This window comes from Bos indicus x Bos taurus, chromosome 6 (genome assembly GCF_003369695.1).
Source record: "Bos indicus x Bos taurus breed Angus x Brahman F1 hybrid chromosome 6, Bos_hybrid_MaternalHap_v2.0, whole genome shotgun sequence".
In the NCBI taxonomy this organism is placed as follows: domain Eukaryota; kingdom Metazoa; phylum Chordata; class Mammalia; order Artiodactyla; family Bovidae; genus Bos; species Bos indicus x Bos taurus.
In genome coordinates, this window is record NC_040081.1 from 92,670,612 (window position 1) to 92,693,156 (window position 22,545).

General features: G+C 41.8%; 1 protein-coding gene across 4 annotated transcripts in view; it reads left to right on the forward strand.

Moving 5' to 3' along the window:
- FRAS1 (Fraser extracellular matrix complex subunit 1) overlaps positions 1 to 22,545 on the forward strand; it is a 535,024-nt gene that overhangs the window by 354,248 nt on the left and 158,231 nt on the right. For 3 of the 4 annotated variants that reach the window (XM_027544846.1, XM_027544845.1, XM_027544843.1), the window contains exons 24-29: positions 2,451 to 2,591; positions 4,169 to 4,309; positions 6,019 to 6,159; positions 9,800 to 10,070; positions 13,863 to 13,947; positions 18,073 to 18,399. In XM_027544846.1, coding sequence (XP_027400647.1) covers positions 2,451 to 2,591; positions 4,169 to 4,309; positions 6,019 to 6,159; positions 9,800 to 10,070; positions 13,863 to 13,947; positions 18,073 to 18,399 — 1,106 coding nt within the window. The remainder of the gene's footprint in view (positions 1 to 2,450; positions 2,592 to 4,168; positions 4,310 to 6,018; positions 6,160 to 9,799; positions 10,071 to 13,862; positions 13,948 to 18,072; positions 18,400 to 22,545) is intronic. The other variant, XM_027544844.1, reaches the window with a different exon arrangement.

Here is a 22,545-nt window from a genome sequence, read left to right on the forward strand (position 1 = left end):
CATATAAGTTAAATAAACAGGGTGACAATATACAGCCTTGACGTACTCCTTTTCCTATTTGGAACCAGTCTGTTGTTCCATGTCCAGTTCTAACTGTTGCTTCTTGACCTGCATACAGATTTCTCAGGAGGCTGGTCAGGTGGTCTGGTATTCCCATCTCTTTCAGAATTTTCCAAGTTTATTGTGATCCACACAGTCAAAGGCTTTGGCATAGTCAATAAAGCAGAAATAGATGTTTTTCTAGAACTCTCCTGCTTTTTTGATGATCCAGCAGATGTTGGCAATTTGATCTCTGTCTGGTTCCTCTGCCTTTTCTAAATCCAGCTTGAACATCTGGAAGTTCATGGTTCACATACTGTTGAACCCTGGCTTGGTGAATTTTGAGCATGACTTTACTAGCGTGTGAGATGAGTGCAATTGTGTGGTAGTTTGAACATTCTTTGGTTGCCTTTCTTTGCGATTGGAATGAAAACTGACCTTTTCCAGTCCTGTGGCCACTGCTGAGTTTTCCAAATTTGGGGCATATTGAGTGCAGCACTTTTGCAGTGTCATCTTTTAGGATTTGAAAGAGCTCAACTGAAATTCCATCACTTCCACTAGCTTTGTTTGTAGTGGTTTCCTAAGGCCGGATTGACTTCACATTCCAAGATGTCTGGCTCTAGGGGAGTGGTCACACCATATGGTTATCTCGGTCATGCAGATCTTTTTTTTATAGTTCTTGTGTGTATTGTTACCCCTTCTTAATATCTTCTGCTTCTGTTAGGTCCATACCATTTGTGTCCTTTATTGTGCCCATCTTTGCATGAAATGTTCCCTTGGTATCTCTAATTTTCTTGAAGAGAGCTCTAATCTTCCCTTTTCTATTGTTTTCCTCTATTTCTTTGCATTGACCACTGAGGAAGGCTTTCTTATCTCTCCTTGCTATTCTTTGGAATTCTGCATTCAAATGGGTAGATCTTTCCTTTTCTCCTTTGCCTTTCATGTCTTTTCTTTCTCAGCTATTTATAAGGCCTCCTCACACAACCATTTTTCCTTTTTTTGCATTTCTTTTTCTTGGGAATGGTCTTGATCACTGCTTCATGTACAATGTCACAAACCTCAGTCCATAGTTCTTAGTCCATAGCCTGATAGACAGGCACTCTATCAGGTATAATCCCTTGAATCTATTTTTCACTTCCACTGTGACTTGAATATAGATCTACTTAATTTCAAAACCAAGTGCTTAACTCTGCTTTCTTGTCCTGTCATCCATGCATGAAGGACTGACCTTTCGAGCTAGAACTTTGCATTTTCTGACAGCATCCAAATTGCCTGGCCCAAAACAATGGCAGCAACAACCAGAATAATCATAATCACCAAAGCCATAACCACAGCACCACGTTTTCCTGCATCCCACGCCCTGGGCCTGACTCGGTAGTTCTGACAGTGAACCTGATGATCTGTATTTCTAACGATCCCCTTGGATCACATGTGTGGGCGACTTGGGCTGGGATCCACCCGAACATAAGCTTCTTGAGGACAGTTTACACCCACCACTTGATAAGCTGGCTCAAGGCTGTATCCCCCAGAGATGTTTGTTTGAGTCAATGAACATGTAAAGGAATCAAGTCTGCTCTACATGAGATCTGTTTTATTTCAGGAATCCCTTTCTTTCTGTACCGTTCTTTCACATCCTTTTAACTCCAGCATCAATGCTTCTTTGAGTTGTGGTGGTCACTGCCTGATTTCTGAGAGGAAGGGAGTCACGCAGCTGGTGTTAGTAGAGTGAGCAGATGCATCCTTCCTCGAGTCTCTTGACATCCTTTGAAAGTGAAACTGTTATTTCCTCAATCATGTCCAATTCTTTTCCACCCCATGGATTGTAGCCTGCTAGGCTATTCTGTCCATGGGATTCTTCAGGCAAAAATACTTGGGTCAGTTACCATTCCCTTCTCCAGGGGATCTTCCTGACCCAGGGATCAAACCCAGCTCACCTGCTTTGAAGGCAGATTCTGTACTGTCTGAACCATGAGGAAAGCCCCTGACTTCCTTTACCTGTTGGCGTTTGGAGGAGGTCCTGTTAGGTTTGTGGAAGCAAATTGGCTAATCTCTGGAGCAGACTTTGCATGAAGATGCCGTGTCTCGGGGATACAGAACTCTAGAATCCATATCGAATAAGATCCAGTTGGTCTGGCTCCTCAGCAGCCCTGCTGACAAGCAGCGTTCACACAAGTGTGGAGCAATCCTTGTACGTGCTGTGTATGTGCCATGTCTAACATAATTAGGAAACACTCAACCTCAGAGAAGCGTGCAGGCTACTACAAGCAGAGCCTCATTAGAGCTCATGTACCTGACATCTCTTATGGTGTCCTCACTTTACCCCGTGCAGCTGCAGACAGCATCCTTGTAAATTAGTCTCTGGGACTGAGGGTGGACAGAAAGGAAGCTGATTGAAGGAACTTTCTTTCTAGAGTGTGACTGGAGTTGCAATGTGTGCAGCGGGCCTCTTAGGACAGACTGCCTCCAATGCATGGACGGCTATGTTCTCCAGGACGGCGCCTGCGTGGAGCAGTGCTCAGCGTCATTTTACCGGGACCTGGGCCTCTGCAAGAGTAAGTGTCTGCAGCCCTTCTCTGTGCTCACCCAAGCTTCCATCTCTTCTGATTGCCCCTTTTCCGAGAAGGAGTCCATGGAAAATTTTATGGCTTTTTATCCGATTTCTGGTTTCTTTCTTAAGAGCTTTACTTTGTTATAATGAAAATGTCCCCTCTTTCCTTCTCCCATGCCCCAACTTGTGTGCTAAGTTGCTTCAGTCATGTCTGACTCTTTGCATTCCCATGGAATGTAGCTTGCCAGGCTTCTCTGTCCACGGGATTCTCCAGGACAGAATACTGGAGTAGGTTGCCATTTCCTCCTCTAGGGGGTCTTCCCAACCCAGGGATCTAACCAGTGTCTCTTATGTCTCCTGCATTGGCAGGGGGGGTCTTTACCACTAGCACCATCTGGGAAACCCATGCTCTAACACAACATTTGATCATTTCAAAGTCCACGTGGGAATGTTAGGGGTATATGGCCACACAAACAGGTATGTTTTGACCATTAGTTTTGGATTTCCTTTAAATTTGAACAGTGCTGTGCTCCAGATGGAGGAGTCGGTGTGCTCTGGTCATCTGAGCACATTAAAAGACAAGATTATTCCACCATCTGCCTCCCACAAGCCTCCAAATACCATATGTATCTAACTATCACCTTACTCCGGTCCAGTACCTGCTTCAGCCTTAATTTAATACCACACAATCTTCACATCCTGAAATGCCACCCAAACTGCACAGGCAGCCTTCCTGGGAGCATCCTTGGGCGATACTCTGATAACTGACCAGGCCAGCCAGGAAAGACTGACACTTCAGAGAAGCAGTGCAGAGAGCCAAGGGCTAGACAGTAATGATGATACTAGCTTGTTTTCTTCAGTTTCTAAGTCATGTCCGACTCTTTGAGACCCCATGAACTACAGCACACCAGGCTCCCTTGCCCTTCACTATCTCCTGGAGTTTGCTCAAACTCATGTCCATGGAGTCAGTGATGCCATCATCCAACCATCTCATCCTCTGTTGCTCCCTTCTCCTCCTGCCCTCAGGCTCTCCCAGCATCAGGGTCTTTTCTACTGAGTCAGCTCTTCACATCAGATGGCCAGAGTATTGGAGCTTCAGCTTCAGCATCACTCCTTCCAATGAATATTCAGGGTTGATTTCCTTTAGGATTGACTAGTGTGATCTCCTTGCTATACAAGGGACTCTCAAGAGTCTTTTCCAGCACAATTGGAAAGCATCAATTCTTTGGCACTCAGCCTTCTTAATGGTCCACCTCTCACATCCATACATGACTGCTAGAAAATATCTGTCAGTTTATGGTTTGCAGAGTATTTTTCGTTGTGTACTTTGGCCTTTATCCAAAGAGCTGGGTGGAGCAGCGTGTTCTTTCCATTTTACAGGAGAGAACACTAAGGCTCAGAGAGATGTAGTAACTAATGCTAAGTCACCCAGTCAGTCAGCACAGCAGTCACAGTCAGAAGCCTGGCTTCCTGACTCCAAGTCTGCTGCCTGGCCCACTAGGTTGCCTGGCTACACCACGAGGGCCAGGAGCCGCTTGGAAAGCCACACACACTCCTGTCAACTTGCCTTGTGTCTTTCAGGCTGTGAGAGCCACTGTCTCCAATGCCAAGGTCCCCATGAGTGCACCCGCTGTGAAGAGCCGTTTCTCCTCTTGGAAGCCCAGTGTGTCCAGGAATGCGGGAAGGGTTTCTTTGCAGACCACGCTAACCACAAATGCACAGGTGAGTTGGAGACTGTGCTGCGTTCTTTAAAAGTTAGGGCAGCAAGGAAGTCAGGGAGTCAGGTGTGTTGATTCTCAGGTAGCCAAGGAGAATCTGCATTAGGAGCAGAATGAAAACCCAGGGAGTTTGGCCTAAAGTAATTGATGGCTTCTTGTGCACCCCTGCCAATGGCTGGCTAAATAGAATGTGGAAGTGCAGACCAATAATTCTTTTGCACAAATCAATGTTGTCCCTAAAGGTCTGCATGGAAATGAAGCCAATATTTCATGGAATAGAAAGCTTACATTGAACTAAGGTGAGGTGTCCATTAAGAGTAGGTCAGCCCTATTAACATGGGGCCAGGGTTTTCAACGTGTACACTAAATTACCTGTTGACCTTGTTATTGCCACTATATGCTTGAAGAATAGAAAATTTGGAAACATTTTAGTGAGATATGTTGAACTTTTATATTAAACTGAAGTTAAACCCAGAGTCTTAGTCTCCTTGTCCATTACGTTATTCACAAGAGCTTCCTCAGTTTGTTCTCATCATTTCTATCAAAACTTGGTACCGTGTCATTATTGTTCAGTCCCTAAGTCATGTCTGACTGTTTGCAACCCCATGGACTGTAGCTCACTGGGCTCCTCTGTCCTTTACCACTGAGCCTCCTGGGAAGCCCATACTTTAAAGGATAATTGATATTTAATGATAACGCCTTTACCCAGGCATGGCATTTTATGTTTTCCCAAATTTCCTTCATCTGCGTTATCTCATTTAACATTCACAATCACTTGGTAAAATACGGCAGACGCTATGAATCCTGTTTTACAAGTGGAAAAAAAAAAAGAGGAAGGAAATGGCAACCCACTCCAGTATTCTTGCCTGGAGAATCCTAGGGACGGCAGAGCCTGGTGGGCTGCCGTCTATGGGGTCGCACAGAGTTGGACACGACTGAAGCGACTTAGCAGCAGCAGCAAGAATTAAGAATTAACCAGCGCGACATAAAATCAGATATTAAACTCAGATTTTCTGATTCAAGACTTTTTTAACAGCTCAACTGAGGAAGCAGAACAATAAGCAGTAAACACTTGATTTATAGAAGAAATTGACTTGATTCAAAGAAATAATCTATGGTCTTTTTAAAAGCTTGCTTTCTCCATATATTTAAAATAATAATAAAAATAAGAAAAGCCATGATAGTGGTACATTTGAGTTCTTTCGTGTACCCAGTACTCTTCTGGTCACTTCTGATTATGTAGAGCACCTGTAATCCAACCAACAATCCGTGCATTAAGTGCTATTATCAATACTATCTCCATTTTTAAGATGAGAAAATTATTACAGCACAGGCTGTTAAAACAACTTGCCTGAATTCAACAGCTGTTAAGTAGTAGAAAAGAGGAATGATACCCCAACAGGATTTATGCTCTTAATCCCTAGAAACTGCCTCCCTTACAAGTCAGTATGGTTAACTTTTTAAACAATCCATTTATGTCCAACATGTTCAGGTCATAATGTGTAAAGCAAAGGTGCTCCTCCCTGTTCACTGCCTTTCTGGGGTAGACCAGCTGTCTACGAAATTCTATAGGCAATGGTCAGAACTGTCTTCTACTACAGCTGGGGGTCAGATGTGGCCGTGCTTTCACTCTTCATTTCTTTGTCACTGGTGGCCCTCGCTGATTGCCTGTGCCTTCATCCTGCCTGATTTGATGTGTCCTGTCTTTGATAGCCTGCCCTAAGGGGTGCTTGCAGTGCAGCCGCAGAGACCGGTGTCACCTCTGTGACCAGGGCTTCTTTCTCAAGAGCGGTCTTTGTCTTTCCAACTGTGTTCCTGGCTTCTCCGCCCACTCTTCTAATGAGACATGTGCTGGTAAGTGCTTCTCCCCCAGTGGTCTGGTGAAATCACCTGTAATTTCTCCATGCAGAGGCTGAGTTTGCAGATATGGTTGGCCCATGTGATGTAAAATGCAGGCTTCCCGTTCTGGGAAAAACCTAGGTGCTGCTGTAAGGGACTTATTTAGAGACAATGAAAAATTGGGAGAATTCAACTTCTAAGATCTTTGGAAGGGAAAAAGAAGTAATTTGCACTTTAAAAGTCACAACTATCAGATCAGAAATTTGACATAAAACTTATTTATGTCCCTGAACTACAGTCATGTTATAGAACATTTTATATACATGTTTATATCAATAGATATAATTTATTATATTTTTATCAACATGTAGAACTAATTATGGCCAGGTGCAATGATGTATTCTTTGTGCACACTGGAGATAAATGATAAATAATTAGTGCTGCTGCTGCTGCTAAGTCACTTCAGTCGTGTCCGACTCTGTGCGACCCCATAGACGGCAGCCCACCAGGCTCCCCTGTCCCTGGGATTCTCCAGGCAAGAGTACTGGAGTGGGGTGCCATGGAGTGGTGCCTAATTAGGAGCCTGCCCCGTTAGGTTCACATATTGGAAGTAGATGGATTTCAAGCCACTTTGTGTGCCATTAAGAATTAGGTAACATGTTAAAGAAATGGAACTAGTCTTGTCCAACACATCAGTGGACATTTTACCTTAAACAACAAAGAGAATAAAATTAAATTCAGGCTTAATTTTGGACCCCAAAATTTTTACAGGTGAATGAAGATTGGGAGTTCTGAGCATTTCTTGGCTTTTGAGTGTTCTTCATCAATAACATGAATCATGTTTTATCACCTGCAGTCAATCATATTTTTCATCACTGTGTTTCTGACCTCCTATGATATTAAGACTTCCCATGGGAAAAAATATCTTTGGCTTATTTTATTTGGATCCTTCTGAAGCCCTAAGTACTTGAGAGGCAGCTTACCCCACTTGGGATGTAATACAAGTCAACTTGTGCAAATGAATTCGACTTTCATTAGAGTAATCTTACATTAGAAGTAGTTCCCCTGAAACTTGGCATTCCTAAACTGCCCTGTCTGTCCTACATGTAAAAGGAAGCACTGCCAATTAAAGCTCAGGCAAAACAACTTTCAGGAGATGGGATGAATTCCACATCAAGATCAGAAATCCTAACTCATCCATCATATGTTTCCTGTGGACAGAGATCGTACATTTTTAAAGCAACGTGTATATATTTCACTTGAATTCTGAATGTAAGCCACTAATTATCCTACATCACTGTAGGTTAACTGGTGTTGTTCTTGCAAATGGTATCCGGAACTTGCCTCTCCTCTTGGCCGTGGTGGGTCTGATGGTCAGATATGATAGATGTGTTAAGAGAGGATTGTGTTCTCCAATGTGGCAACCAATTAGGATTACCTGTGGAGCTTATAAAATGACCAAGGTCCCACCCCAGAACATCTTAGTTAGAATCTCTGGTGGTGGAGCCTAAGTACCAATACTGTTTTTAAAAACCTCTATGATTCTTTATCGTTATTATTGAGATATAATTCACACACCATAGAACTTACCCTTGAAAGTATATAATGAGGTTTTAGTATATCCACAATGCCACACAACCATCATCACAATCTAATTCTAGGTCATTTTAATCATCCTAAAAAGAAATCCAGTAACCACTAGTAATCTCTCTCTACTGACCCGTTGCCTTAGCTCCTGCTGAACACAGAAAGCACAGCAGTTTCTGTCTCTGTGGAACTGCCTACCCTAAATAGTTTACATAAATGGAAGCATACAATATGTGGCCTTTTACATCTGGCTTCTTTCACCTGGCATAGTATTTTCAAGGTTCAGCTGTGTTAGAACATATATCAGTACCTCATTTCTTTTTATGCTTGAATAGTACTCCACTGTATGCATATACCACATTTTGTTTATTCATTTAATTGATGCTTGATTGTTTCAGTTGTTTCCACTTTTGTTTTTTGTGAATAACACTGCTATGAACATTGGTGTTACAGTTTGTGTATGGACATATGCTTTCAATGGGCTTCACTGATAGCTCAGTTGGTAAAGAATCTGCCTGCAATGCAGGAGGCCCTGGTTCGTTTCCTGGGTTGGGAAGATCTGTTGTAGTAGGGATAGGCTACCCACTCCACTACTCTTGGGCTTCCCTTGTTGCTCAGCTGGTAAAGAATCTGCCTGCAATGCAGGAGACCTAGATTCAATCCCTGGGTTGGAAAGATCTGCTGGAGAAGGGAAAAGCCACCAGTATTCTGTCCTGAAGAATTCCATGGACTGTGTGTATAGTCCATGGGGTCCCAAAGAGTCAGACATGACTGAGGGACTTTCACTTTCACTTTCTATGCTTTCAGTACTCTTGGGTCTATGCCTAGGAGCAGAATTGCTGGATCATGTGGTAGCTCTGTGTTTAATTGCTTGAGGAATCACCAGACTGCCTTCCCAAGTGGCTTACCATTTTCCATTCCACCAGCAATATATGAGATTTCTAGTTTCTCTACACCCTCAGGGACACTTTATTGTGCTTCCTAAAATGGATGTGAGATGATGATATCTTGTGATTTTAATTCAAATTTCCCTGATGACTGATAATATTGAGCACCTTTTCATGTGCTTATTGACCTTCCGTATATCTTCTTAGGAGAAATGTCCATTCGCTGCCTATTTTAAAATTGGTTTATTTGTCATTTATTGAGTAGCTCACTCGGTAAAGAATCTGCCTGCAGTGCAGGTGACCCGGGTTTGATCCCTGGGTTGGGAAGATCCCCTGGAGAAGGAAATGGCAACCCACTCCAGTATCCTTGCCTGGAAAATCTCATGGACAGAGGAGCTTGGTGGGCTGCAGTCCATGGGGTCGCAAAGAGTTGGGCACAACTGAGTGGCTAACACACTAAGAATTCTTTATGTATATCCTGGATACAAAGGAGATACAAATCCCTTTTCAGATATGTGATTTGCAAATGTTTTCTCCTATTCTGTGGATTCTCTTTTCACTTTCCTGTGAATGTCCTTTGAAGCACAAATGTTTTTAGTATTAATGACGTCTGCTGTAGCTATTTTTTTCTTCTGTCACTTGTGCTTTTCATGTTATATGTAAGAAAGCATTGCCTAATTTAAGATCACAAAGATTTTCTCCTGTATATTCTTCTAGGAGTTTTATAGTTTAGCACTGACATCCTATGTTATTCTCATGCACATCTAGGATGAGAACCACTGGATTAGAAGGAGGCTTATGGAATACAGTAGTCTAGAGTTTCATCTTTGTATGAATCAGTCCTGAATCAACATTACCCTTCTGTCATGAATGACTCTTTGCAACCCCATGGGCTGTAGCCTGCCAGGCTCCTCTGTCCATGGAATTCTCCAGGCAAGAATACTGGTGTGGGTAGCCATTCCTTTCTCCTGGTGATCTTCCCAACCTAGGGATCGAATCAATGAACCCACACCTCCTGTGTCTCCTGCATTGCAGGTGGATTCTTTACCACTGAGCCACCAGGGAAGCCCCATCTTTGTGGTTCTGAATGAATAGTACATATATATTTCTTTAAAAAATAATAATAATAACCTAATTAGTGACTGCACCAAGCCTGACCTTTGGATTTGTATGTTTTCCAGGCAAAATACACACCCCTAGTCTTCACGTGAATGGTTCCCTCACCCTTGCAATTGGTTCAATGAAGCCACTGGATTTTTTCCTCCTGAATGTTCAAGACCAGGGTGGCAGGGTTGAAGACCTACTGTTCCATGTGGTGAGCGCCCCCACCAATGGTCAGCTCGTGCTCTCAAGGAACGGAAAAGAGGCTCAGCTCGACAAGGCTGGCCACTTCAGTTGGAGAGACGTGAAGGAGAAAAAAGTGCGTTTTGTGCACAGCAGAGAAAAGCCCAGGTGAGCCAGGGTTCTGTTGTTTCCCTCCTTCCCATCAGTTCTCTGCGCTCCCTACCCTCCGCCCCTCAGAGCTCTCCCTCCTCTTCTGGGGGAGATCGATACTCTGCACGTGGCACTTTCAGCTGCCTGTCATCATTTCGCTGTAATTGCTCAGAGAGAGTGCTTCTGTTAGAAGCATTTTCATTTTATCACATAATTGTGGGTAATTCTCCGATGTGACGGGAAAGTTCCTAGTACAATTACCCAGTTTTTTTGGCCCGGGAGGAACAAAATCGCTTCTATACCCAGATGCAGCTGCTACTTCAGCATTAGGGTTCTCTGCCAGGGACCAGGGCATGGCTAGAGGATGGGGTACATACTTTTTAAGGCATTGTATGGTTCTTAGAATTTCAGAGTTGGAAGGAAATGAAAAGTCACGGTTAACTTGTTATTATCCACTTTCTGGGACTAATTGTGGTTAATTTTAAAGTCTGATCCAGTTTTCTTCTGATGCCTAACACAATTCTGGCTGTCTTCCTCCACCCAGCTGACATATGCTTCAGGAATGCAGCTGAGTGTTAACACTTCCCGAGCAAATTGAGCCGTATAATTAGCAGAGCAAATCTACTAACTAGAAATCAGGGAATGCACCCCAAAGATTAGCCTCTTGGATTATCCTTTACCCTGCTCTGCTTCATTAGTGCAGCCTATTTCAAAGTGGACCCTGTATGTAGATAGGGAGTTGAACCTCATGAAACAGTGATAAAGGAAGCAGTGAATATTTTCTACTATCACCACTAAATTTGAGAATTTAAAAAAATGTTTAAGATCTGACAAGTGGGGAGAAAAGTGGATCACACATTCCCTGTTGCAGTTCAGAGCCAGTGATGTTGGTAACCTCAAAAGACCAATCTTACAGATGTAAGGACAACTAGTATTTGTTCACTATGACCCCACTATTGTGTTGCACACTTGATGTGAATTATGTATATTTATGTTCCCAGGCTACAGATAGGAAAACTGAGGCCTTGAGCATATATGTAATCTTGTCCAGGCCTCACAGCCTGTGAGTGCAGAGCTGAGGCTCCAACCTAAGGCTCTCTGATTCCACACTCCATGCCTTCAAACTCAATGATTTCTGCTTCCTTAGTAGTACTTGTGGAGAAGGCAATGGCACCCCACTCCAGTACTCTTGCCTGGAAAATCCCATGGACGGAGGAGCCTGGTAGGCTGCAGTCCGTGGGGTCGCTAAGAGTCGGACACTTTCACTTTTCACTTTCATGCATTGGAGAAGGAAATGGCAACCCGCTCCAGTGTTCTTGCCTAGAGAATCCCAGGGACAGGGGAGCCTGGTGAGCTGCCGTCTATGGGGTCGCAGAGTCGGACACGACTGAAGCGACTTAGCAGCAGCAGCAACAGTAGTACTTGGGATAACAGGTGTGCTTCCATTCTCGGGGGGCAAAATTTCATTGTTATAGGAAAGTATTGCTCCAGCTGCTGCTGCTGCTGCTAAGTTGCTTCGCTCCAGAGACGGAGCTTAAGACTCTGGTGTCTGATGCTATAAAATCCCTTTGAGTTCTGTCTTCTCCATTCATTTTCCTTCAAGTATAGTTCTTCAGTGTTTGCATCACACATACACAGACACACATGCACAGCTCCATACCTGTAGTCATATGTCTCAGAATCACTTGTGAAAAGCATGTGAAGTATATAAAGATCCATAGACAACCAAAGTTAAGCCTCTCATCTGTTTAATCTCTTTAATCCCTTATCATCAATTTCTTTCCAGGGTCAGCTTTGCACCCTTAAACAGGACAAAGAGTGGCAACTATTTTACAGAGATTTCTTTCAGTATGCTTTTTACTTCTTAGTACTCATTTTAACATTGGATTTCTTATCTAAAAATTTTTTTTAAAGAAAGAATGAGAGGAATACTAAAACAAGATTAGTAGGAACTCATAGAAAAAGGAAATTATCTAAGTTTCTGGATGATACAGAAGCTAAAGGGGCTACCTGCCGCATGGGCTTATGGTTGTTTTCCTCATGAATGTGCCCACTAGGATTCTTTAGGATTGGCTTCCTTTGGGCTGGAATCCCTCTGTGAGTGTGAGATGACTTGGAAATATAGTCCTAGTGACCCTGATTAGCTGGCATTGCAGAGAGGCTGAACACAGTTATTAGAATCTAAGGGCCACCAAAATCATTTTTCCCTAGGAGGTTGTGGGTAGCCATCCTTTCCTTCTGCATTCAGCTGCTTCGTCACCTGTATCCTCTTGAAGTCTAGAAGTAGGAGGGGAGAGGAATAGGATTTGAATGGAACCAAAAATGAAAGGAAGGGTGGAATGAGAGGGAAGACAAGAATTCCTTTTTTAAAAAAATCCGATTTATTGAGGTATAATTTGCACCTAATAAAATCCCTCATTTTAAACTATACTGTTCTATGCATGTTAACAAATATAGTCTTGCAGTCTTGAGACCTCAAGCAAGATATGAAACAGTCTTGTCACCCTGTCCCCATCTTATTTTAACAAGCACTCCCCTCCCCACAGTCCCTGGCAAATACTGGTCTGTTTTTCATTCTTATTGTATCGCCCTTTCTGAAATGTCATGTGAATGGACTCATACAGTATTTAATCTTTTGGTTCTGGCTTTTGCCATAATACTTTTGCTATCTATCCACATTCTTTCATGTTTCACTAGTCAGTTCCATGAATGCCTTTTAAAGAACCTTTAAAACAATAGTTCCTATAGCAGGCCAGAATTCAAAACTCCCATAATGTGTTAATCATACATCTTACCAGCACAAAGTGAGTTCTGAACTTGCTTTTGGCTTTGAAGATGGGTAACTCCTACCTTTCCTCTTAGTAGTCTTTGAAGCTGCTGAGACAACACTCTTTTACAGGAAATAAAAACCACAGCAAAGAGTGAGTCTTATTTTATTCTAGGAATTAGGACTCTTTGATTACAAGTAATGAGAGTCAACTTTAACTAGAGTAAGCAAAATTTTAGGACCTGTTATGACATTGCAGGTATGGCTCAGATCTCAGACACATCAGGGACCACTGGGCTTCTAGGGCAAGCCCAGGAGTTAGAATGGGAAATGGGAAGCACGACTCAGTTCCTCCTCTCATCTCAGTTGCTTTGCTGGAAGGCTACATTCACCTCTCTCCTAGAGACCAACTTGCTCCACTTTCTCATCAACATGGTAGACTGTGGTTCTGCCTTAGCCAAATGAGGCTCTCAGGCCAGTTCCAAATTTCCAGGGAAGCTGGAGTCCATCATACTTCCCTAGTCCAGGCCACAGTGAATATGCATGTGGCTAGAGGGAGGGGAGGGCGTAGAGGCATGTAATATAAACACTGCACAATGGTTAACGGGGTCCACTCATGTGAATTGGGCAGTGGTTGGAAAGAGAATTCACAGGGACGAGGGAGTCACTGAGAACTAGTCAAAGACTGTGAAAGATTCCTTTCCATTCTCCAGCTTGATCATTAACCTTCAATATATCACTAACCGGTCTTGGCCTAACAACTCATTTTTCCACCTTTTATATATTTTACTTATAAAAATCCCAAAAAAGAAAAAGAAACATTATTATAATGAGATAGAAGAATAGACAGTACCTTTACCTACATCTCACTATGTTAATCTTTATGAGCTCCTTTCTAGTTCTGGCATGAGTAGTATATTATTGTAGTGGTTTGATCCAAATTCATATATGCACATAACCTGAAAATATTTTTAACCCTTGTCTTTCTAAAGACCGATGTAATGATTATATTGTCTCATTCTTTTCTTGGGGGCTTCTTTCAGGAAAGGTTACTTTTCTCTGAAAATTAGTGACCAGCAGTTCTTCTCTGAGCCACAGCTGATCAACATACAAGCATTTTCAACACAGGTAAGAAAACGCCATACAGGTAATAATTTCACATGCCTACTGATGGGCTTCCCATCGGTAAAGTGGTAAAGAATCTGCCTGCCAATGCAGGAGCTGCAGGTTCGATCCCTGGGTTGGAAATATCCCCTGGAGAAGGAAATGGCAACCCACTACAGTATTCTTGCCTGGGAAATTACATGGACAGAGGAGCCTGGGGTTGCAAAAGAGTCACACACAACTTAGTGACTAAACTACAACAACAACTCATTCTCAAGTACAAGTTCAGATTTTCTGTAGTTTCAGCAAAAATGATTGAGCTGAATTGATTGCTCCTTAGTTTCCTTTTGAAATGCCACTGGAGTAATTTTTTTAGTACTTGTGGGTCGTAACAACTACAATAATTACTACTATACATATAATGCTCTTTTTCTGTTGTTCATGTAATTCTCATGCTAGCTCTGTAAGGTATTATAAGCCCCAATTCACAGGCCAGAAAACTAAGTCCCAGGGAGGTCCAGTAACTTATCTATGGTGATGTAGTTAACAGAGAGCCAAGATCTGTGCCCAGTGGATCTGTTTACACAATCTGTGTTCTTGACTATTAAACTGTACCTTACTTTTCTATACTGAATCTGATACCAGCCCTTCACAATGATTTGAAGCTGTACCAGTTGTTAAGACTTTCCTATCCCTAGGTGGATAAGTCTGTTTTGTCTAAATATTTCTCTCTCCAGGATAAGGAATTATGTTGGCCTCTTTTGTCTATCATGTAGCTGAACTGCATTTAACTCAGTTTGCAGGAGTTAGAGGACCTCGTGCTTAGTCGCTCAGTTTTGTCCAATTCTTTGCGACCACATGGACTGTAACCCTCCAGACTCCTCTGTCTATGGGATTCTTCAGGCAAGAATACTGGAGTGGATTGCCATGCCCTCTTCTAGGGAATCTTCTCAACAACAGGGATCAAAGCCAGGTCTCCTGCATTGCAGGTAGATTCTTTACTGTCTAAGCCACCAGGGAAGCCCAAGAATACTGGAGTGGGTAGCCTATCCTTTCTCTATGGGATCTTCCCCACCCAGGAATCAAACCAGGATCTCCTGCATTGGAGGCCAATTCTTTACCAGCTGAGCTACCAGAGAAGACCTGGGAGCTTTCTTAAGCCTTATTAAGTATCTACTTAAATGAGGGTCCAGTGTGGTTGTCAGGCTAACATAAGCCAGAGGAAATCCTGGTAGATACGATGAAGTTCAGTGTGATGGCACTTCTGGTCTCATTGCTCATCTCTGTTAAGTTGTACTTCTGTGCTCTGAGTCCCAGGGATTGGAGAATTGAAAAGCTGAAATGTGCAAAGAGAGGAGGAAGATCAGTATATTCTGATGTTGTGAACAGTGAGAGACTGGGGTATCAGCATGGGGGAACTCGAACTACCTAAATAATAGATCTCAGTAGGATCAAGGAAGGATATGAGATCATTGTTTTTAAAACTGTTATTTTTATATTTTTGGTTCAAAAGTGAAAAGACCATAGACTTGAACCAGAAGTGGCTGCCAAATGGTATTCATAGCCAATCTCAGCGATTCTTACTGGCATTCTCACTTCAGTGATGACTGAAGTTGTGGAATGATTAGAAATCGATATTAAATTAATTTGACCTCCGGGTTGGGCTAAGAGTGTGAATTTTGTTTTAATTAAACAAAAATGTGATCTCTGTAAGTATGGGTCAGAGTGCTATCAAGTCTCAGGATTTACTGACTTAGATGTTTCTCAGTATTTAAGCTTAGATGTTCTGTTCTTTTTGTTTGTGCTAATATAGTTACTCTTATTAGGTGAATAAAAGACTTGGGTAGGTTTTGGTAAGTGACTTCATAATCTGAGATGCTGAGTTGTCATGGTTCTCTGTTCTTTGTTTGCTTTCCCCAAACCAATTGAGTATACAGTAAAGGCATCTTTTTATTTATAACATGAGAAACTTTTATCATTTTAACTCTTTAAAATTGTAATTTTAGAAATTAATTTTAACTTATTTTTTGTTTCTTTACATTTCTGTAATATTTCAAGATGATTTTGAACCTCCTTGAAATTTTCTTATGAGAGTTAATTTGATCTTTTTCATTTATAGATTTTTGACATTACCTTTGACCTCTCCTCTTTCAGACTCTGAGGGGCCACTCATTCCCATGTATAAGATTGCAGCTTTTGAAATCTCACTCAGGAATCCTGAGGAGTAGCTATCTTCTCATTTCATATTATGTGATTATTATAGAGATGCATTAGTTAGACATTACTTTAATAGATATTGAAATTTGCAGGAGGCCAGGGAGGGTATTTTTAAAAGAAAGCCATTTGGAGTCAAGAAAGCAGTATGTTGAAAAAGTCCTAGATGGTTCCATTTTAAATGATATAAAAAACTAAGATAATGTTTTCTTTGGCTACTTGCCTTTTTTTTTTGGTGAGTTGTTTTTTTTTTTTTTTCTGTTGTGGTTCATTAAGTTTTATCTCTTGAAAGAACATTTTATCTGCTTACTGAAGTTGGTTGGGGGAAACCTGATAATCTTAAGGAAAACACATTAAAATTTGCCACGTGGATTAGCCAGGTGGTTGCCTTACACAGACCATGATCTTATCAGGCTTAATAACCTGAGTTGGGGTGGGTCCCTTCAAAATATGGATGTGACGGCTTGAAGAAAATTACTGAGAAAGACCAGAATAGCAGGAATTCACAGTAAAGTGTCTTCAAGTCAGCATGCTGCAACACAGCCTGGAGTGAAACACACAATTCCCAGCACAAATGCCAAAAGTCCATACCTCTTGCTAGTCTCCTTTTCTCTCTTTTTTTTTTACTGAAACATAATTGATTTACAATGTGGTGCAAATCTCTGCTCACAAAAGTGATTCAATTTTACACATATATATGTTCTTTTTGAGCTTCCCAGGTGGCTAAGCAGGTAAAGACCCTGCCTGTCAATGCAGGAGACACAGGTTCGATCCCTGGGTTGGGAAGATCCCCTGGAGAAGGAAATGGCAACCCACTCCAGTATTCTTGCCTGGAAAATCCCATGGACAAGAGGAGGCTGGTGGGCTACAGTCCATGGGGTTGCAAAGAATTGGACAAGATTAAGCACACATGCATGGTCACATTCTTTTTAAAACTTTCTCTTCCATTATGGTTTTTCCTGGGAGATTGGATATAGTTCCCTGAGGTATACAGTACGACCTTGTTATTCATCCATTCTAAATGTAATAACTTGCATGTGCTAACTCCAAATTCCTAGTCCATCCCTCCCCTTCCCCCTTCTCTTGGCAACCACAAATCAGATCTCTGTCTGTGAGTCTTTCGTAGATAGGTTCATTTGTGCAGTATTTTAGATTCCACGTGTAAGCAGTATTGTCTGATGTTTGTCTTTCTCTAACTTTTATGTTCACATCTTCTTTACCCATTCGTTCATTTGTTAATGGTCATTTAGGTTGTTTCCATATTTGGGCTATTGTGAAAAGTGCTGTTATAAACATAGGGGTACATGTATCTTTCCGAATTATAGTCTCTTGAATGAAGCAACTGAGTTCCCTAACACTGATCTCAGTTACAATGCAGGGGATATTGTGTTAATCAAGACAGTGGCTTGAGAAACCTCCAGAACCAGAGGTATGAAGTAACCTCCTTTGCAGTGCTAACTATGATTGATGGCACCTCTAACAAATGCTTCGACTATGCAAGAGTTCGGCATTTGGCAGGAGCATCGCTGTTGCTGCTGCTAAGTCGTGTCAGTCGTGTTTGACTCTGTGCGATCCCATAGACGGCAGCCTACCAGGCTCCGCCGTCCCTGGGATTCTCCAGGCAAGAACACTGGAGTGAGTTGCCATTTCCTTCTCCAATGCATGAAGGTAAAAAGTGAAAGTGAAGTCGCTCAGTCGTGTCTGACTCTTCACGACCCCATGGACTGCAGCCTACCAGGCTCCTCCATCCATGAGATTTCCCAGGCAAGAGTACTGGAGAGGGTGCCATCGCCTTCTCTGGCAGGAGCATCTAGATTTCCTTAAAAATCACAGAAAGAGCAATCAGGCTACACACAACTGACTTCTGGTCCACCAGATTGTCCTCTCTTTTCCTGCTAATAGTGCCTCCTCTCTTCCTTCCCTTCAACTCCACAGGCCCCCTATGTTCTGAGGAATGAGGTCCTCCATATCAACAGAGGAGAGAGGGGAACCATCACCACCCAGCTGCTTGACATCAGAGATGATGACAACCCACAGGATGTGGTGGTCGAGGTGCTCGATCCTCCACTTCACGGCCAGTTGCTCCAAACGCTCCAGTCCCCGGCGGCCCCTATCTATCAGTTTCGTCTGGACGAGCTCTCTAGGGGCCTTGTCCAGTATGTTCACGATGGCTCGGATAGCACTTCTGACATCACAGTCTTGCAGGCCAATGATGGACACTCCTTCCAAAATATACTGTTTCATGTGAGGACCGTGCCCAAGGTAGGCCTCATTCCTAAAGCTACAGTTTCCTTGTACCTAGATGTAAAGTTATATCAATGATGTTATTTTGCAATGTTTATAAATTTAAGATGCAGGTAGTTATTTATGTATTCAAACATTTATTAAGACCCTATTATGGAGGTTCTTTTAGGACATTGAAAGGTTACAAGAACACATTGCTCAGTCTCAGGGGGATGGTGTATATTTTGTCTGGAGCACCCTTGGTTCAAAAGAACTGTCCCCATGGTCTCTGCAAAAGGGACACTTCTGAACCTTTGTGTTGACTTGCTGCCATGAAAATACCTCATTGTCCACTGATTTTTTTGGCTTCCTTCCTGAGCATGATCATAAGAATCAAGTATACCCCTGTTCTTGTCTGCTCTTTTAAAATAGCTCGTGTGATATGAAGCTTATAGTCAGCTTATTATAATGAATCAAAAAAAGATAAGTTCAGTCATCTGTTAGCCCAGCTTAAACAGGATGAGGAAACTCTGTCTTTTAGTAATCATAGGAATCCTTGGCCTAGCAGGTAGGTACCCAGTAAAGAGCAGTGGTTCTCAGCTTAAGTCATCCCCATGCCACTTCCGTGTTTTTGCTGTATCCGTGAGTGCCTGTCCTATTACTTACTGAATACTTTTATTTGAATCAACTTACTTTTTTAAATGGAGAAGGAAATGGCAACTCACCCCAGTATTCTTGCCTGAAGAGTCCCATGGACAGAAGAGCTTGGCAGGCTACAGTCCATGGGATCTCAAGAGTCAGACATGACTTAGTGACTAAAGCACCATGACCACCACTTTTTTAAAAACTAATTTTTATGGAGTATAGATTTATACTGTGTTAGTTTTAGGTGTACAGCAAAATGAATCAGTTATACATATACATATATTCAATTCTTTGTTAAATTCTTCCCCATGTAGATCATTACAGAGTATTGAGTAGAGTTCCTGGTGCTATGCAACAAGTCCATGTTAGTTATCTGTTTTATATACAGCAGTGTGTATATCTCAATTCTAATCTCCTAATTTATACCCCCCACCTTTCCCCTTTGTAACCGTAAGTTTGTTTTCTACATCTGTGAGTCTGTTTCTGTTTTGTACATGAGTTCATTTGTACCGTTTTTTAAGATTCCTCATATAAGTGATCTCATATATTTCTCTTTCTCTGTCTGACTTACTTTACTCAGTATGACAATCTCTAGGTCAGGTCCATTCATGTCCATCCCTCAGGTCCATAAATAGCATCGTTTCATTCTTTTTTATGGTTGAGTACTATCCCACTGTGTATATATACCACGTGTACACAATGGTGCACATACCATATCTTCTTTATCCATTCTTCTGTTGATGGGCATTTAGGTTGCTTCCATGTCTTAGCTATTGTAAATAGTGCTGCAGTGAACACTGGAGTGCATGTATCTTCTCTAATTGTGGTTTTCTCAGGGTACATGCCCAGTAGTGAGATTGCTGGATCATGTCGTAGTTCTGTATTTAGTTTTTTAAGGAACCTCCATACTGCTTTCCATAGTGGTTGCACCAATTTACATTCCCACCAACAATGTAGGGAGGTTCCCTTTTCTCCACACCCTCTCCAGCATTTATTGTTTGTAGATTTTTTTACTTATGGCCATTCTGACCAGTATCAGGTGATACTTCATTGTAGTTTTGCTTTATATTTCTCTAATGATTAGTGATTCAACTTACTTTTTTAAAATCATGACTTCTTCCTAATAAATAGCACTTGTGAAATCCTGGACTTAATGTAGAATTAAATTTTTTTTCCAACTTATTAAAATTAATACATAGCCATTTTATACAATTTCATCCATGTACAACATAAAAGGTTTTGGATACTGCTCATAGGATGGCCACCACATTTAGGGAAATACAAATGGGCTAGCCCATGCTAATCGAAAAATATTTTCAAAGCCGTGTTATTCCTTGATGATATTTCACTCGAAGCTCTTTTCTCTGTAAAAGCAAGAATGACTCTTTCCTATGATGGCAGGTTGGGAGACTTATAATTTTTTTATAACTTCTCATTCCAAATATCAGCACCTATTGAAGTGTCACTGATGATTAGCTAGAGAGATTGATGTGCTGAGGACAGTTTAGAAATCACTTGTCACTTTCTCACCAGCGATCACTTGCAATTTGCAACTGATCCCCGTGAAGGTGAAGAGCTGAATCTAATATGGTTTGCCAGATGGTTTCTTAGTCTCTGGTCTCATTATTTTCAGCTGTTGAAAACAGTGATGGTGGGATGAGATGGGTGGGAGGAGGCGAAGGCTGATGATGAGATCGAGTTGGCAGATAGCCACCTTGAAGCTAATCCTAATTATCACCCTCTTGCAATTGCCCTGGGAGATGAGGCTTACTTCTGAAGAGGTGAAGTCTAGACAGACACAGAAAGTTTTCTGTCCTTCCTTCTTGGTTTCTTTAAGATTGTTACAGGATTTCAGTGCAACCCTAGCAGCCACCTTTCCTATTGAGGTTTCAATCTCCATGTTTGGAGCTGAGTACAGTGTGTTGCACCATCATGGCCCATGACTGAAGGGTGTTTCTAGGATTTTAGATGTTTTGAATACCAAAGCATGACAAAGAAAAACAGAATTCTAATTTATAAATTATGCTTAAGCATAGAACTTGAGAATTCTTACACTGCTTACAAGCTGGGGGTCATGTGACTGTCCTTCCCCCATCCCCCTTCCATGCCTCCATCTCCTGTAGTGCTGTGCTTACCTGTCCATCAGGTGAGCTAATGGCTTCTAAGCCAATGAATTAGAAAAGTGAAACCAGTTACCAGAGCCCTGGCAGCCATTAGAATGTATGACTAATAAACATGTCAGTCTCATCCTGAAAATATTTTACAAATGTAGACTGTATCTTCTTTTAGGAATTCAGAGTGCTTTTTCTGACATCTATTCTGCTTATCTTTACAATATCCAAGTGAAGAAGGTTAAAATAGAGGCTATGTAATCTTATTACCTCTAAAGGATATTCTACTATTGGTGGAAGGAATTTTTGTTTGTTTTATCTTTCATTGGGCAGTAATGCTTGATGTGAATTACTTTTTTGATCTTCAAGATCATTATAGGGAATTTGTCGAATTATTATCTTTAATATTCCAAAAGGGGAAACTGAAATAAAGGAGGTTTAAAAGCATTTAAAGAGGTTTAAAAATGTTTATTTCTCCAAAAGTTACTTAGTGATGGATCTGAGATTTCAAATCAAGCATGTTCTGTCTCTTCACACTTAACCATATGGCTTTTTTATATTCTAGCTCATTTTTTCCCCAGTGTTTTTGGTCATATGTATTCTTATCCCCTTAATGGACAGAATGGAGACAATAATTTAGTCAGTTTCTCAATGTCCTATCCAAGCAGTCTGGGCTTGAAGTGAGTGAAGCTATTGATAATCATAAGTCTACTCAAGCCCGAGAAGAAAAAATTGCCTTAACTGCTAATGGCGTCCAATAGGTACATAGTCAGCCATGATTGATTTTGTTCTGCTAGCCATTTCTGAAGAGAGCATCAGAGTCCTTACCCCGAGGCTACCTGTGTATTAAATTTGGGGTGAGGACAGTTACTGGCTGATGTATAGCTGGTGGCTTAAATAGAATGACCAAGGATTTTAGGTCTAATTCCTAGTGAATGAACGTACAAATTAATCCCAGTGTTGTTCAACATAAAACTTAATCTAGTAAGATAGATGGAAAGGGAAGGAGGGATGGAAAAAGGAAGCTTTATGAGAGCAGGAACTGTTTCAGTATTGGAGCCCTGAGCCAAACACATTGTGGAAGCTTAGTATGTTTCTGTTGGATGGAGAGAGATGGGTGGAGGCATCAACTGGAGGTAGGCTGGTGCCCATATTCCTGCCTTTGAGTACATTCCTTGCATCAGATTCATCAGCCTACTGGGCTCTTCTGCTGATGCTGGAATGGCCCATCTGAAACTGTGGCTAAGAGCTGTTGGTTCCACTCTTATTTACCAGATTCTATGTTACTTTCCCCAAATTTATGATTTTATCCTTGGCCTGGCAGTGAGTAAACTTGACTGCTACCCTCCAGGCTTATACTGAGTTGCTGAGGAGAAAACAGGCCCAAGACAGATGTTGAAACATGTTCTGTTGGGGGAAGGAGGCAAAA